At 41.6% G+C, this 18,139-nt stretch overlaps 1 protein-coding gene across 2 annotated transcripts in view; it reads right to left on the reverse strand.

The window, feature by feature from the left end:
• The window catches only part of rhbdf1a (rhomboid 5 homolog 1a (Drosophila)), a 32,158-nt gene that overhangs the window by 10,511 nt on the left and 3,508 nt on the right, over positions 1-18,139 (reverse strand). Inside the window, exons 2-3 of one of the 2 annotated variants that reach the window (XM_031737389.2) lie at positions 1,795-1,939; positions 1,569-1,708 (exon numbers count right to left, since the gene is read on the reverse strand). In XM_031737389.2, the coding sequence (XP_031593249.1) occupies positions 1,569-1,708; positions 1,795-1,911 (257 nt within the window). In that variant the 5' untranslated portion in view covers positions 1,912-1,939. Of the gene's footprint in view, positions 1-1,033; positions 1,549-1,568; positions 1,709-1,794; positions 1,940-18,139 lie in introns of those variants that run through there. The other variant, XM_039611235.1, reaches the window with a different exon arrangement.

An 18,139-nucleotide genomic window follows, 5' to 3' on the forward strand; every position in this document is an offset into this window, starting at 1 on the left:
AGGAGAGGGAACAAGTCTAGGCATGTACTGCATATGTCCAGATACACTGGGAAAGACACACATTTACACACTCCAAATATTTATGCGCAGTGTAGTCACGCACTTTTAGGAACTAGTTGAGTTTTGAGGCGCCAAATAAAATCCAACATACTAAGCTTTCCTAATCTTAACTGACACCAGCAGACAGCAAATCCCATTAAACACACAATAAGGATGCTTTTTAAGTTTTATTTGTGTCCCACTCTGCACACCGGCACATTCCGGTAACCCTTGATGTATACACATGCAATCATGTTGTTTAAGTTGAAGCCTAATAAGTACCAGAGCAAACAATGTTACAGCTCCCCGAGGCCAGGAAGTGGAAGCATTCTTCAAAGGAAAATTCAGGCCAGCTAGCTGTTTCTGCACTAATTGCCAGCTGCAGAGTGAAGGCTCGGTGGAAATTTGATGGTGTTTATGTATCCTTAAGCTCGCCCTTTCCTTAAGATGATATACTATCTGTGTGACCCTTAGTTCTTAAAGCATATGCTGGTGATAGGACTGAGAGCCTTTTATTGCGTCAGCTTGGCTTCCGTGATTATGCCTGGTCATTGTCACTGCCCAGGAACATACTCTGTAATCTAAAGAGGCCATCAAATCTGGTATGCCATCCTTAAAATGCTGGTTCACTAATGAGCACCGCTCAAAGACAACATATACATCTTGTGATTTGTTTGGCAGATGTGTAGGGAAATGAGCGATCCCTCCCAGTGCCATTATTGGCCATTACTACAACATTTGTTTGTAACAGTAACAGGAAAATAACAGCTTTTGGTTTTGCATGCCCTTCTGACTCATTTATAAAGAAGTCTTTGTGGTGATGACATGACGCACAGATGCAACATCCAGTGACTAAAAGAGAAATGGTTTCCTGTGATTTGGATCTCAGGCGATTCAGTCAGCTGGGTTGATACCGATCAAATGTCTAAGGCGGTATTAAAAGTATCAAGTCAATATATTATAATAGTGAACTCAGTAACACATCCTGGCGTACCTGAGCAGAGTTCTGGAGAGAGAGTGGTGTTTCCTGGTGCTGCGCCGTGCAGCCCGCTGCCCCTTAACGGGCACTGTGTTAATCCGCTCAAAGTGAACCCTCCTGCTGCTGTGACCAGGCAGAGCAGGACCACGAGGTGGCGAGAAGGGACAAGAAAGGGGAAGAAGAAAAGAGAAAAGACAACAGGCAATGAAAAGGAAATGTGCAGCTGTGGCAGCCATGCGGAGAGAGCAAAGCAGATTGTTATGTAAAGGTTTTCATTTAGTTCCCAAATTAGCAGAGGACATCAAGATGTTAATGGGAAGCAGTTAGGAAATTTGGAAAAAGGTAAGGGAGGGGAAGTTACTTTTTAACATGCCACCATCCACTATTTAACTATAGCCAACAAGGTGTAGGCTAAAGCTTCACTGCATGCTACCCTGCTGAGGAGATGTTAAGTTCTTAAAGTTAAAATTCTAAAGCTTCCTGAAGTGTTAATCCTAAACCTGCATATTGTGGGTGATGGCAATAAAAAAAACAAAAACAGGTGTTTTACCTCTTAATGGTCTGAGTGATGGATGACTGGCGTTGCAAGACAGGCCGCCGGGTGTCAAAGACATCGCGGGGTGGGGACTGGAGGTGAGAGGGCTCGACTGGCATGCTGATACTGCGCAGAAAACCCTGTCTCTTCACCGGCTGCAGAGGAGAGGATTCATTGGAAAAGTGTTAACACATGCCGTGACATAAATGACAACAGTGACAAAAAGTAAGGGAAAGAGCACCTGAACAAATGTGGGAGGCTCGTCTAGTGACATCTGAGTCGTGGGAATGTCCAGCCTGAGCCAGGGAGGCTTCTTCCTCTGCAGGCTGCTGGTGCTTTCCCGCTGTGGTTCAGCCATGTTCTCTGTCCCACCCCAGGCCTGCCAGCTATGCACACAGAGAAGGAGCAGATGGCATTAATATAATGAGCCTCAATGTATTAAATGCAATTAACAGAAATACCACAAGGCCACAATGCACATGTGTTTTCTGCTGTAAACACGGTGATCACAATGATTTTGAGTTGCAGAAGTGCTTCACAAGAGGGTGCTAAGGCCCCTTATTTGATTCAAGCATGGGCGTTCACACAGTTTCACACAGTTCTGGTTATTAGACAGTAAAATGGAAACCACTGAGAATAGTCTCTCCTTCCTTAAAACAGATCATGTCAAGTCTTTTTTTTTAAAGCAATAAATATCTTTTTCGGAGTGAGGAAGTTAGCAGGTTTCAACATAATCCCTTAATTCTACAGTTAAAAATCAAACGTAATCCTTCTTTGCGGTTAAAAGCAGCTCTACAAGAGACTAATGACTAAGTTGCGCTCCCACGACGAGGCCCGCGGACCACAGGAGGCGCACAGTATACGTCAGCATCAGACAGCCCCGTCTGTAGCTGCAGCCTTGTTATCACCAGCCTTTCCTTTAATTGTCCCATCATCTAACTTCACTTCTCTGGGTATGTTTTTTATTATTTTCCTAATTCCCATGAAAATCTGCACTCTTTAACCCCCTGTTCTCTACTCATTTGCACTTCCAAAGATCAAGCACTACCCTATGAATTTTTTTGTACTCATTTATCATTGATTAAATCAGCCGTTCAGTCAGCAGTTTGGAGGAATGAACAAAATAACTGACTGCCTGTCTTTAAAGTGGAAACGTGTAAACCTGTGAAACTATAGAGCGGTTAAAAAAACTCAAATAGATCTAATAAGTCCCTTCCCTGTCCTTGTGCAAACTCTGATTGGGCTTCTCATGAGGTTAAAATGCCTCACATGACTGTTCCCACAATGGCAGTTTTCATTTTTTAAAAATCACATCAGGGGTTTTGACTCAAGCTTTCATCAGCCACACTGGGTCACGTCCTCACTTCTCTTTTTACAGCTCAAGCGTCTTAAAAAAATATCCACGCCTTCTAGTGACCACATCTGCTCCACATTGCCAGTTTAATGCACCACAGGCTTCTGTTTCAAGCCCAAGTGATGATGGGAAGTGTTGTCAGTGGATCTCAGCAGAGCTGGAAGGAAAGGCTCACAATGAGGCCAGCAGGGTCATCGCCAGTGTGTTAACATTTAAACATGGCTGACCTCTTCCTGACAGATATTTCTTAATTTGCAAGCTCATAAAAGGGCACCGGTATAATTGCTGTGTTACATGCTGACATTTCTCCCACTGCAATGCTGTGAAAGTGCTACTTGAAGCAGAAAATCTAGATGGGATCTTTATAATACAATAGCATACACTTAAGGGTGTTACACTGGGGGTTTATCTGTCATTCACTCTCCCTGTGGAACATTTTGGACTCATGCACCTATTAGGTGTTTATCCCAACTGCTGTTTGACCTTGAGTGACACTTCCTGATACCAGATTATCACCGTAGACTGGACTAAAGCCGGCTGGTGATGAGTCACAAACGGATTGATGAGTAGAGCGATGACAGCATGCAAAATATATTTACGTTTTTATTATTCTCAACTTTGTCCCATATATTTGGCCTCCGGTGACTTCACTTATGTTTAATCTGTTTAATCTACATGTAAATCCACTGAAGAACGATCACAGTCTTCATCTTTGTCATTGCCCAGCCACTAACATTTGGATAATACAAGTGTGACACCAGTCACACACTCACTGTTGCAACAACAGCCATCTCTCTTGCCCCGAGCTAGAATATCCAACATTTAATTACTTTTGCCATTAGTTCAAACAGCGGGGCTCCTGATATAGAGCAGATCAGCGAAGGGAGGGAGGAGGGAGCATCTGCTTCAGGGTTGCAGACAGGCATAAACTGGGACTGAACTGAAGCACCCAGAAGCTAATTTTGATTTATGCTTAATCTGTTTTGATTGCTTTGGCTTGGGCCACTCCTACTTTAACTCATTTTGCCCTGAATGCCATGTTGATGGTGCTTTGACTTCAGAAAATAAAGGAGGGTTAGGTGGAATCAGACTAATTTACTCTTATTGTTTCAACGCTAAGCTTTCCTCCTGCTTTAGGCTCCTTTCTTGCCTTCTGCATTCCACTCATCTCATCTGTATTTGCATAAGTGATTGTCATTTACAGGCAATTACAAGTTTCATTTTATTTAAACAATTTTTTAGATTATGTAAATGACGTCAGAGAGAAAATCTGACAGCTGAAAGAGATGTTGTGTATATCTCGCAGAGCAGGAACAGCAAGAATGGCAAGGACTGTGTCCCAATCATGCCAAATCTGTAAAAGTAGTCTTGCTGGAGATGCCAGTATAACCTGATGGGGCAGGATTAATGCAGCCATATGCTACTGTTATAATTTTCCATTAGTCTAGTGGTCAGTGGGCTGCAAGGGCGTTTGGTCAAATCCCAATGTGAACTTCTAAATTTTAACAGACAGACAAGCCAAGTGCCTTGGAAGTCTGTTTCTGTCTTTCTCTCCCGTCTCTCTCAAAAATCAACATTGCAGCTGACCTGGCATGGGCCCGGAACTCGTGTCTGTGGAGGAGTTTAGCTGGAACAGTGGGTATAGTCATTGCTGAGTTGCACCAACACACGTTTCACAGTGAAAAAATATAAATCACTGCAAGGGAAAGGTCAGATTCAAGGCTGGTCCCTGTCTGAGGAAGACTGGACATCACAGGCAGGATGTCCTTCAGGAGCAGATATCCTTAGGGGAAGAGGAGTTAAACTCTGTCTTTGGCACTTATTCAGAGTGCTGGATTATCCTTTCCTCAACATTGCACTGTTATCTGCAATCACTTGGGGAATCAAGGCTAAATCGCACCCAAATGTCTACTATGAAGGTGACTGTGCTTTTTTTTTTCTCGTGGTGTATGGCAACAATTTCAAGTGTCTGTTTACATTCCCACTGCTGATTGATGTGTGCATACCACAACCACCATGATTAAATCTACTTTTTTTTTTAAATTTCCAAACGATTTGTTTTGACTTCAAGATTCACATCTAAAGCGGGAAAGGGAAAACACCCACATCCATAAATTAGGACTGCGCCTCGCAAGACTGGCTCCCTGCCGTCAGCTGGTCCTTGTAAGAAACTAACACTTCCTACTCGATCACGAGATCCACGACAGCGTGGATTGTTTTTCATTCTGCTTCTCCAGGACACATTAGGCAGCAGAAGACAGACAGGCGAACAAAACACAGAGATCAAGCTGACATCTCTCCAGGTGCAGGGACGTCCAATGGGCCATAATGAGTGGGGCTGACAAGCATAACCGGAGCTCTTATTCTCTGTCTGGGAAGCTGCGTTATAGTCTGCATACAAACTCAAGCCCAGTGAAGGTTTCCATGCCATCATTTAATGTAATCACTTGGGAAATGGTCTTCAGTCATGCACATAAAGACATTAGCTTATGACAACAGAGGCCCAGCTGTCACAGGTGAGGCTTAAAGTCAAATAGAAGACAAGCTTGGAGGATGAAGCTCTAAGTGCTACCTCGGACACTTTCAGGAGGCAAGAGAGAGAAAAAGCTTCTCTCAGACGGAGGCCGTGCTATTTTTCTCTGCAACATATCAGTTTTTGTCCAGCAGCTTGTATGCCTCAAATATGTGAAGCACCTTGGATAAGCGCATAGCCCTTGTGTTTTACATGCCTCTCATAAATAAAATAGTAATCTGGCTGTGACCTCCTTTATATCAGAGACATTGCCTTTTCCACACACGCCTGCTTCACGATCTACAGCTCTCAGTCAGTCGCTTACATTACATTTTCATCACCATTAACATTACAACAACATTTTTTTCCGGTACAAATGACTTATCGAGGTATTTACCAAGGGTATGAAACTCTACTATATCAGTTGTTTTATATCAAATTAACGAATCAAACATTTCTGAGATAATTAGCCCAGAGACGCATTTGTACAGTCTTGGAATCTTCTCCATCCGGGGTCGTTTATAATCTCAGTGAATGCCATACCCACATTCCACAAGAGCTCTGGTAGAAATTAAGCCAAGCTAAAATGGCAGCGCCAAAAACCACATGAAGTCTAACAATTATGGACAGGAGCTGGCTGGTTTCCGGGTACTGTGTGTGCTCTGCTGCTATGTGCTGCTCTACAGGAGGCAGACTGGCTGCAACCACACTTCGGGTGGCTGAGAGAGCTGTGTCACTGAGGCTGACAGAACCTAAGGTGGCTGGCCAAGTAGGGTCCTGCTTGTTCCCAGCATGGCTTGTACATCCAAGGTTTACGTTGGAAAGGAAGAAAGGCTGGATAGGAAGGATGGATGAACTGGTTAATCTGAGGAGTGAAAAATCGAGATACCTGATTCATGAAAGCACCAGTGCTTCCTGGCCTCGGGCATTCATTCCTCCATCGATACTCTTTCTTTTTTTTTGGTTTCGTTTTCGTTTTAATTCCTGCAGTTCCTGCGGTCGCTTTCTCACTAAAGCCAAGCTTTAAATTAGCACTCACGCATTACCTAAACATTCTTGCTTGATGGATTTTTTGACATTTCCATGTAATCTATGCAGATTCCAGACAGACTAACAGGTTAGGGACACAATGAACAAACAGGTTATATTAGTTTTTTTCCCCCATTCTCTTACAGTTAGTCATTCACTATAAATGCTCCTACTATCCATTGTTTCTCATTTTTCTCTCCTTGCTGGAGGCAAGACTTAACACTGGAAACAATGGAGGGAAACCGCACTATTCAAGCAGTCACTCTCCCTTAGTTATTCTTTTACCAGTGTAACTAGAAACACTATTCATAAAAGGCTCTTTGTAGCATAAATACACACACAAAAAAGAAAAAGTCTTCAAATTAAATGCCATCTAGAGCCGAAACACTCTTAAATCAGTCTCAATATGCAGTTGACAGAAGCTCCCCTAAGGGAATTTCGTAATGATGAGTAGAAACTCATGACTATACAGTCATTCACAGAAAATGGGTGGAGGTATCTCACACTGACAGATGATCTAAATATAAATCGTTTGCACAAAATAACACTGCAGGCTTGTGTCTTGTGTAGTTCCTGCATGCATCTGAGACCCATCTGCGCATTAATTGTAGAAGGTGGCTTTTGATCTTTATATAGCACATTGTGCCTCCAACTGGGATGAATTAAGAAGCTGACAAAACTACAAAGCTACTGATATTTCATTCGGGCGTGGAGAAGAGAAAACAGGCGCTAAAAATAGACGTGGTACACTGCACGGCGGACATTACTGCCAGGTGACTTCACCAGTTGTGGAAGTTGATTTGACGATAGAGTTACAAGTTATGATATAACCAAGGGAGTAATTAGAACATGCCACTAATGTGTCACTTCTTTTCTGGCCACTCTTGCGAGTATGAGAGCAGTGGGAAAACAAAATTAAGCTGTGTGGTCCAGACTTTGAAGCCACTCTCTATTTCCACTGATTATTATGCATATTTTACAGGAAAGAAAATACTCTGCGAATCACTGCCACAGGCATGAGAGTCAAACGCAACTGAGCGCCAGCAAAAGCTGCAGTCATCCGAATTGACCCTAGTGACATGTGACAGCCTGTCACAGCAAACCAGCCCTTACGACATTAAAAAAAATACACAGAGAGGCAGCAGAAATATCCGACGCAGCTGACCCTTAGATCAAGTGTCACAGCTAGCTGAGGCGCAGGCATAGTGGGCGGGCGAGCCTGCTGCGACTGGCAAGGTAGATGGTGGGCATGGATGATATGGCCAGCCGGGAAGGGTGGAAAAGCTCAGGCGTTGTCTTGTTTGTTTTTTTTCCAAATATCTCAGCTCAGGCTTTAAGATTTATAATTTTTTTTTAACATAGCAGATTTTACCTTTTAGTTGCTGTGGCTTCAGTATCAAGTGTCAGATTTGTATGGCATCCAACGCTAGGCTCTCCCACCAGTGTTTACTTTATGACAGGATCACGAGCCAAAGATATGAATAGCGTACAAAAGTATAAATGGCCTCCTAACAGCAGGCTGTGTGCATGTGGTGTATTTATGGGAGTCGATTGCAAATGTACGTCTAGACAAAAATAAATAAATAAAAAAAACGTCCTGCTTCAGATCACCAGGTGGCAAGCTGGTTTCTGACAAAAAGCAAACTGTGAAAAAGCACATCAACTTATCTATAAGGAACTAGATGTTTATCCCTGTAAAAAAAAACAGGCACCAGAAGTTCTATCTGTATTCGCCATCAAACAACCTGCACCCACTTCCCTTCCATCACAAAGCCTTATATATTACCCAGGAGCTAGAAAATTGTGCTCTACTATTTTATCAGCACAGGTCCCCGCCCTTCACCGTGCAGTAATATCCTGCAACAGGAAATCAATGCGAAGGAGTGCTGACACATGTTACACTACAATGAAACCAAGATATCATATTCCTTTCATCTTAATGTGTTTATAAACAAAATAGCACTTACCTGGATATGAATTCTACTCAAGCCGAAGCTTGCTTCCTTTTTGCAGACACTTTGGTCACATATGCAACAACACGTGTGTCTAATTCAGCGCTTAAATTATTCAGTCATTCAGCACAGGTAAATTATTTACAACAAACCTCCTACTGGAGCCGCTGGGCATATACAGGTGGCTGCATGTGGTCGTGGAAAGTTAAGCTGTAGCGTCGCCATTCTCGGTGTTGTTAAGAATAGATAGATAAGGCCTGTCTTCACTTTAGTGGAACAAGGAGGGAAAATAAAGCTCATTTGATAAATCTGTATAACGTCTCAGTCGTGGGCTGTTTGTGTCTGTAATCTTCAGGAAGCAGCAGACAGTAAAAACTCCCTCACCGTGGGTTATACACACTACACATGCCAAGACAACGAGATAGAGTTTCGCATAATAACAAGAGAGTTGTGTGCATAGTCTGTCTCTTCAGTTAGATAAGGTACCACCCTGTTGAATCATTTGACCGTGAAATGGCCTTCACCACTTTGGGATTAAGTAGTTGATAAGCAGTTAGTTTTAGGCTTGGACTCCAGCTGCCAGACCTGAAACCTGCTGCATTTGTTTGCTGTAGAAGCTTATCATCAAAGTGCTGAATCTCTAGCTGCAGCCTGTCTGCGACAGTGTGGGAAAATTCAGCAGCGGCTAAGTCCTGATGTACAACTCTGCACTGTGTGGCATATTAGAGAGCACATGCAAGTATGCACAAAATGCATGTTGAGAGCAGTTAATGAAATTCAACAAGGCTCTGATACTTTCGAGGAGACGACCTGATCTCAGGAAGATGTTTTAAATGAGCCAGAATATTAAACATTACAGCATATTCGGAGAAAATCCGTGAAAGGCAATGGCATAAAGTAATAATGAAATGAATCAAATGGTATTCAGGGAGCAATTTTACAGGCAATTGCAGTCTCATAAATCTGAAAGGCAATTCCAAACTATGAAAATATTTTGGCATCCAAATTAAACAAGGGCTGTTAAACCAGATCAAAATAATGTAAATGTCAAATATCTCTATTTGTGCTTTATGCCATAATCAGAAGATCAATAGCATGCACATCAGACTTTCTGACAGGGTTGTATTTTCATTAAACCTCCCACAGTTTGACAGCATGTTAAGCGAACAGCTTAAAAACGAGAAGTCTTTTTACACAACAAAGGGAAGTAAGTCAGTCTTCTTTGTGAATACAGTCCCTTCCCGGTGTGTCCTGAGACTACACACAACCATCTTATTGTCTATAGGAGGTTTGACATTCTCCCCTTGAATGAGTAAGAGGAGAATCTTAGAAACGGCGTGCCCGAACAACATGTGATCCTCATCTAAATAGTTTCCAGCATGATATCAGACTGAATCAACCCTACAAAAGACTTCATTGTATGGGCTGATGTGGACTGGGCTGAACAAGGGTCATTGTGCAGGCCGATCACAGTCAAAAAAAGCGACAGCAGGCTGAAGTTTTCATTGCTTCATCAATGGAAATGGCGCAGTAAGCAAATTCCCAGCTGAGATAATTACTGAGGGTGATGCACAAGATGAGTTAGCGACGTTAAGGTGGTATGCATATGGTATAAAAGTGTATATGCACCAATACATTTTCAGCCTAAAACACTGTTTCACATAGAAAACTATCTTCATCTGGACAGACCTTTTAGCACAGCTGTTTGTCTATAATGTTTGTTTGGCAGTTTTAGATTTATTTATTCATCATCATATTCATCATAAATCATCACATGTCACATGACCGTTTGTGTACACAGGGCAGGTATCAGTGTAAACAGGAAGTGGGCGGAGCTTGTGTAGAAAGAGCACTAACCAGAAATACCAGAGATTTCTTTGCTCAGGCCAAAAATGAGGAAGAACTGTTACTGAAAGAAACGTATGTACAGCTAAAACTGGGATTGGGGGCTGCAAAGTAAATATGAAAACATGTTTGAGCAACAGCAAGAAAATTATCCATTGCTGGAAAAAGGCATAACAATGGGAAAGTGGGAGTATGCACACGAGACGGATGAAACCCGAAAAAGGGGAAAAAAACCATTTGTGGTTTGAAAAGTTAAACCTCCATTCTCGATTCCTTATAACCAAAGAAGTTTGGTTAAATGGAATATAGCCCCAGCTCTCTTGAACTGTGACACCAGTAAAGACTTTCATTAAGACTAAATAGGCTCAGTTGCTGGTCATAAGTCTTAGTAAATACAATATTATATCTATTTTGTAAATTATGTCCCCATTACAGTGGTCCCTATATCGCGGCTCACTTTTCGCAGCCTCGCTGTTTCATGGGTTTTTTGGGGGTGCAATTTTTTTTTTTTTTTTTTTAACAGCGGATTGTGTTCTGATCGGGTGTAGCCCATTTTCAATCAACCTTGTGCCGTGTCTCCTGTACAGTACAGAAGAAAAACAACAAACACAACAGTGTCAACATCAAAGGATTATAAGGCGCATTAAGTGAAACCAAACAGTCAGATAAGTCAAACTTTACTCAAGTCATTCTTCTTGCTTCCTCTACTTCTGTTCCATTGATTCATTAATGTTGCTCTATCTTCATGTTCTGGATCTGAAAACAGGGTTTGATCTTTGATTTCATTCTGTAATACTGGACTTATTTTTCCTACAAAGGTTTGAACTTTGAGAGTGTTTAAACAAGAGAGACACGTGTGAAAATGTCGATGCCTGTCTGAGAAAAGTGTATAAAGTGTGTCATGAGAAGTTTTATAGCCTTAAAACAGCTATAATAATTGTAAAAAATAAAGTTTGCTACTTTGCGGATTTCACCTATCGCAGGTCATTTTTAAAACGTAACACCTGCGATAAACGAGCGAACACTGTATAGTCAAATAAGACAGTAAAGGAGGCTTTAGACCAACCCCACTTTCTGACTGACACGTAGTTTCTATAATGAGCTTGAAGCGTCTCTTGGTTTCTCGCTCACACCTTACCCTCACCCCTAACTTGTCATGTCCGGATTTAAAACACTAAGACTACCACAATGATAACGCTAAGCTCGACGCTGCACTGCTGGAGTTCACCAACAAATGGTTGTCTTCTATATACAGGCTGTAGATCGGACTAAAACACAGTTGTGACATTTTCAAACTAAACCGTGTCAGCAGTAGGCCTGTGTAACTAATCTGAATTAATGTTCTATTACAATTTTGGCTTAAACAGCTGTGCTGCGGTTGTAAACGCAGCTCACTCTGGTTTCGCTCCTTCCTTTGAATGCAAACTATCTGGCCATATCACTGTGGCAGTTTCAGTTCAGCTTGAGCCAAGACGAGAAAAAAAGGTTTTGGTCAACAGGAAAGCCTTTTGGTTTCAAGATGTACCATGAGAAACAAGTTAGAAAAATTATATTTTTTTGTTATGATAATCATGTTGGAAAGGTCTCAAAATAAATGTGATTATGAGTTCTGCTTTAAACAAGCATCCTTAGCCTTTTCTAAAAATGTTCAGGTGCTAGTAGCAGCGTCTGTGCTAAACTCAAACACAGCAAAAGTTAGACATGTGGATAGACCACAGTTATGTAAATAGTTTAAAAAAATATAAAACATTTAAAACAAACTAGGCTGTAATGCATCATTCTCCAGTGTGTGTTTAGGTTTATCTTGTGTTCTAATCAACGTGATTAAAAATACCTCACAAAGGGCAGCCATTAGCTTTGTCATCTTGTCTCACATCCTCTGTGAGAAACCACGAGCACGACCACAGAGGTCAGGTTACTGCTAGTTTTAATGAGAAGTGCTGGAAGGAAGGAAATGCAGAACAGAGAAGGGGGCGAGGTGAAAATGAAGGCAGGAAACACACCGCAAACTGGCTGCGTTCTCTGTGTCCGGTCCACACGACCACGGAAACAACATACATTTGCTCACATGCACATGAACACATCCACTGTCCACTGTAAAGGAGAACGTCACCGTCCGCCAAAAATAATTGGTCTGGTCTGAGTCAGGGCCGCCGCCCACTCCGGCCACGGAGCGAGATCTGTGTAGTGTGACATCAAAGCTGACATGCCTATTGAAGACAGCAGATAACACACAGCATGGTTTTAAGCAGAGGAGAGAATAGATGCTGTGACACTGAGCTTCCAAAAGTGGAGATAGTTGTTTAGAAGAGTTTAAAAAAGGATAAAGGAGATAAAAAAATGTAATTCTGAAACTGGCACTGTAGAGTAAACTAATCCGCACAGCGATGAAGAAGAACTTTTGAGAAACACACAATCAAAATCATTTAAGCTGCGATTATAGCTGTAATAACTCGTGAATAAATACTTAAAGCATTAAGTATTCATTTTTTCATCAAAAATGACCAAACCGAGTCGCCTTCTTCTACGAGCACACTAAAGAGAATCTATGTTATTAGGCAAACAGCAGCATCCATTTCAAGGACGTAAGATAGAAAGCTGTGAGAAAAAACCCAACAAGTGTTTATAAAAGAAACAAATGGAAAACAAATGTTAAGAACGGCTCACACTTAATCCCAAACACAGGATATTCATCGCTCAGTCTAACACCAGAAAATCTAAACGACGAGTTATTCTCTTAAATATGAGTCACCCTCTACTCGGCTGCTAATTTCATTCAGCGCCTGATGGACTCGACCGTCTCACAAAGGTACAATCAAGGTTTTCACTCTTTCCATCTTTAATCATTTCATTTCCCACACTTGCTGTAATTACTAAAAAGCCTCATATGAACCCAACCTTCACATCCAATTTCAAGAAATGCCTCCTTGAGAGATTTGCAGACTTTAAACAGAGTACTGCTTATTGATTGGCTGCATTGATTATCACCACTGCAAGCTGTGAAAATACACAGTATAGCTACATAGGAGCAGTGGATTGTAGGCATGTGTGTGAAAGCATATAGCTGTGCATGCAGGTGCTGAAAAAAGGCCTGAATTATGGGGAATATGAAACCAATTCTTCTGCAGCAAAACAGATTCAGCGTTCTTGTAATAGAGCCTCTGTTTGGGATGATAGAAGAAGCTTGATTTTATAAAGATGAGATTTCATTTCTTCCTGGAGAAAACGGCAGCAGAAGCCTGTGTATTGGAGAGAGAGCCAGCCTTTTCGGGTTCACGTACAACAGCTATATTTTTCAAATAAAGCTTCCACATTTAACTCCGCTTCGAATGTCACATGGGAAAATATGTGGATGAAAGGAAAAGCTGGAGAAACAGTGTTTGTTTGGTTGGTCGTAACGTATGGACGGCGAAGTGATCCGACCAACAGATAAGTGCTTATTCACAGCCAGTTCTCACTGCTGGGAGGAACACACAAATCAGTCGCGCGTAATCAACATTTGTTTGAACAATTGTGCGAAAAAGGAATAAAATTAACGATAAACAGTCTGCTTCTGATCTAGTCTTTGAGATATTCAACCCACTCAGGAGAAATCTGTGAGGCCAACTGTGCTGAGACACCAATATGAGTCACATGGCATTTTGGCAGAGGCTGTGAAGAGTGTAGATTGGGGAGCAACGACTGAGGAAAAAAGAAAGTCAGGTGACTATGTGTCAAAGCTATTATTAGGTGGTGTCATTTTAAGGCATTTCAATGACTAGTTTTCACGAAAAGGATGAAAATACTGTTTTTTAAAAATATTTTCACATTTAATTGGATATTGAATTGAACTAAATTACTTTAAACTTAAAGGCAGATTCATTGATTTTGACACATTATTCTGTTTTGTCTGTCTTTTGTCAGAATACTACAAATATTTAACTGCAGAATTTTACATTACATAGTTTTCAGTTTACCTCTCGTGAAAGCCTAATTCAGAAAGTCTGGCTTTCTTTCAATCTAATGAAGGGGTAATTATTTCATGACTTCACAACTAATTGTGCAGACCCTTAAATATGTTACTTTGTGAACACGCAGAGAGATGCAGGGGGGATTAACCATAAGTGAACCCAAGATCTCTGAGCTGTGATCAGGGAGATGTAAAAGCAAGAAGGGGGAGGAAAGAGCAAGAATAAAGGCGTGCAGCTGGGCCACCAGATCTGTGGAAAACTCTGGACAAAAGCACAGGAAAACTGGGAAGGCTGGGGCAGGTCCTCTGGGACAGTCACAGGCCCAGTGAGGGGAAGGCCTCCTTACTCTTCATGTAACTAAAGAGAACACAGTTTCTTTGTCTATGGAACTGAAATCAGTTTTTCCCTCCAGGTCAGAGAGCACGCACATAAGGACGGCTCCAAGTTTTGTTTGTGGTCTGAAAACCAAGACAACTACTGTGATGGAGAAGTGACAAACCGTCAGGAAACGAGGCATCTGTGAGGAGACAGAATGTCTAAGTGGGAAAAGATGAGAGAACTGAAAATAAAACGAGAGGGCACAAACTCGGGTCGGTTCAAGAAAAAAGAAAAATTCTTCTTTTGCATAATTGTTAATGTTCGTTTTTGCCTTTTTCTAAGCGAATATGCTTCACCACATATTAGGCTTGCAGAGTGATGCCTTTCACTATAACTGGGCGTGATCAGCTGGGAACCATAAAAGACAGGCTTTACATCATTTTCCTTGGCACACTGAATTACAAGCTCTGTCGGCTGGCAAATGGGAGGAAAAGTTGGCACCGGCGTAACAAGAAGCAGAGGAAGGAGAAAGGGAAAGTTAAGAGTTATAGAATCAGGTACTTTTAAATGTGCAAATTATGCCTAGCTTGAAGCCACATTATTCACAAAACACACAAAATCTTCCAAGCAGTTACTTAAAATCTGTTTGTATTAAACATCTATATTTAATATTTAAAGAGATGCATGACTGGCACATTTTGGACACTACTCAGCATTGGTCTTTCAAGGGTTCAGTCTCATTCCAAAAAAAAGAGCATTTCTACCGACTGTGATCCACCTCTTCCGAAAAAAGGCAGTAAAAAGACAAGTCACGGGAGTCCAAAACACACCCACATTTCTGGGAAAGCTGCTGGAGTGAGTTTGGTGCATGGTATGTGATGTTGGTGGGACTGCGCTGAAACTGTCCAGATATAACTGTGTGCGTGCACTTCAATTCAGGGAACTCGAGTTTAGCAGTCTGGTGCACAATGAGGATTCACAGCCTCTGGGTATGACAACCAGCTGTGCCAAAGATAGAGGGTTAGGAGGGGAGTGGGCCGGGGGAAGGCTTCCTATTTAAAACAGCACTCTCATTGCTGCTGTAACAGTGCTGAGATACTATATCAGTCAGGGTGTTCCTAGTCAGGCCGACCCTCTGGCCTGACAAAAAGCTGAGGAAAAGTAAACAGACACTATGCAGTCCTGCAGTCTTTGCAGCAATGTGGACTAACAACAACTAAAAAAGGGGGATGTAATTTTAAAGCTTCTGTGAAGAGACTTCATTCAAAAAAAAGGAAAAGTTATTATTTATTAAAGAGTTTGCATTGTTAAACTGGAGCGTACCTGCCTCTTTGGCATTATGCTCTGATCCTTTTTTATTTGAATCAATACACAAGTAGATATTGGACATTTGTTCGAGATATTCATAGATTGAAATTTTTGTTTCCAATCCAGTTCGCTTTCACTTAGTTTCCTGTTTCATTTCAGTTTTTATATCTTAATGTCTTAGTTTAGTTTTTACTAGTTTCAGTATTACATTTAAATTTAGGCCAAAATGCGTGGGTGTATTTCTCATATGCAAGACGTAATACGTTAGGAATATGTATTAGAATGCCCATGTCATGCTGCTGACTCACAGTCATGACATCCCAGCTGCATTATGAATCAACCGTCCTCACGACTGATGTGTTTGAAATGTGTTTTGTAGCCCTAATTAGGTTATTTTAGTCACCTAAAATACTGTACACACCCATTTCTAACTTCTAAATTGCAGTATTTCAATTAGCTGAAAAAGGAAGCAAAAGAAATTGGACATTATCTTGTGGTGAATCCTTCCTGCTCCTGGAGGATGAAAGCAGTTTGATGTATTTTCAATCTGGATGTATCAATAAGGCAATATAAGGTCTTTAGCAAATGTTACTTAGCTATCTAAGAATCTGTTTGCTTTTAGTTTCCGGATCATTCTGTCGTGGTGACAAGAGGATTATATTTTGGTTTGGTTAACCCACAGGTTTCTCAAATCTTATCCAGAAGGCCCTACTTCAGGAGCCAAAAAAAAGAGTTCACGTGCCACACCTTACAAGATTTTATCAATCATTAACATTACCAAAGGATCCAACCTGCCTTTATTTGTTTAGCTTCTGTAAAGCTATTATGTTCATTCAACTTAGTTTCAATTCATATTTTTCCCCTGGTTGTCAACACCCCAGCTGCGGTGGCTTTGTAGAGCACATTAATCTAATCATAGTTTTTTCCAGTGTCAGTTTGAATGACCCAAAATTGACAACTAAGGTTTCTGTCCAAAAAAAAAGGAGCAAACGGTGCAAACTGACAATAAGAAAAGTGTGTGTTCACAAAAACTACATTTTGTAACCAGTGACAAACAAACTGATTGATACAATAAAAGCATTCATCATTTCCAACAAGGAGCAAGTGTATTGGTTGGTTTCCCACAAGTTTACTATCACGTTGCACTGCGGTAACTGAACCCCGTGTAAGCTTTTAAATAGTTAACAGATTTCAGCCAAGGAAACTTCCCAGTTGCAACATACACCCTGATGTCTCGAGACATCAGTTAAATACTGCATATTTATTGGTTTATACACAGACACACCCTTTAAGAGCTCTTCACACTCTTAAGAGGAAGATTAAAGGCCAAGGAGCCATTGCTGCTTGTCTCCAAGCACTGGCCTTCTGGGAGAAAGAGCAAACCATTCCCACCGCCCTGGAAGTGAGCTTTGCCCTGAGGTTAACCAGCCTCAGACGCCGTGTCAGTGACAACACAAGCTAGGAAGCCAAAAAACACCCTGTAACTATCAATCTGACATTTAAAGTTTTCATCTCTGTTATGTTGAGTTCAGCCAAGTAACTCTGAAAACAACTCTGGCAACACGTTTTTAATTTACAGCTTTTTTCCAAAGCGGTACACCTGAGGTTTCTAGTAAATTCTGTGAATACCAGTTCATGTATGGCTGTCATGCTCATGACAGACGAGGTGCTGACTGAGAGAGGGGCAGGCTGGCATTCTGGCAAATGGAAGCCCTGAAGGCTTAGAGGTAGACCTGAAATAGCACTGCCGCTGCTCCATGCAGCATTACATCACAACTGACTTCATCGTCATGGCTGCCACGGCATCACAAAACCAACGAGGTATCATGGGAAGGGGACAGCAGCGCCTGTGACTCACGCATCAAGTCATAAACGGGGGAAGAACTCGGACACTGTCTATTACTGTACCTGGTGTGATGTATTTCCAAGCAAACAGCAGCCATTGGATGCGGATTCATACAAACACTGCACTTCCTATATAATTACATTTTGTGCACCACATCGAATACATGTTATATTTTGTTTGTTGCTCTGAAAACAAGGCAGGATGTATCTGCTTACATTCCATGCTGCAAAGCACACTCTAGAGGCAGTTTTTCCCCACAAATATCGCATGATTTGACACGCAAGGAGGGGGGGAGAGAAAACTCAGTGCTCCTTCTTGACAACTTAGTCAAAACCATATCAAAGTCAAAAAGGTACGAGCTGAGCGAGCGCCAGGGAGGGAGAGATCAAACATTGCCTGTGGGCTCTCTCACCATCAAGCAGACCTGACATGCTTTTAAGCTAATGTCTGTGCGAGCGCGGTTGTGGTAGCA

Source organism: Oreochromis aureus, linkage group 4, assembly GCF_013358895.1.
Source record: "Oreochromis aureus strain Israel breed Guangdong linkage group 4, ZZ_aureus, whole genome shotgun sequence".
NCBI lineage: Eukaryota > Metazoa > Chordata > Actinopteri > Cichliformes > Cichlidae > Oreochromis > Oreochromis aureus.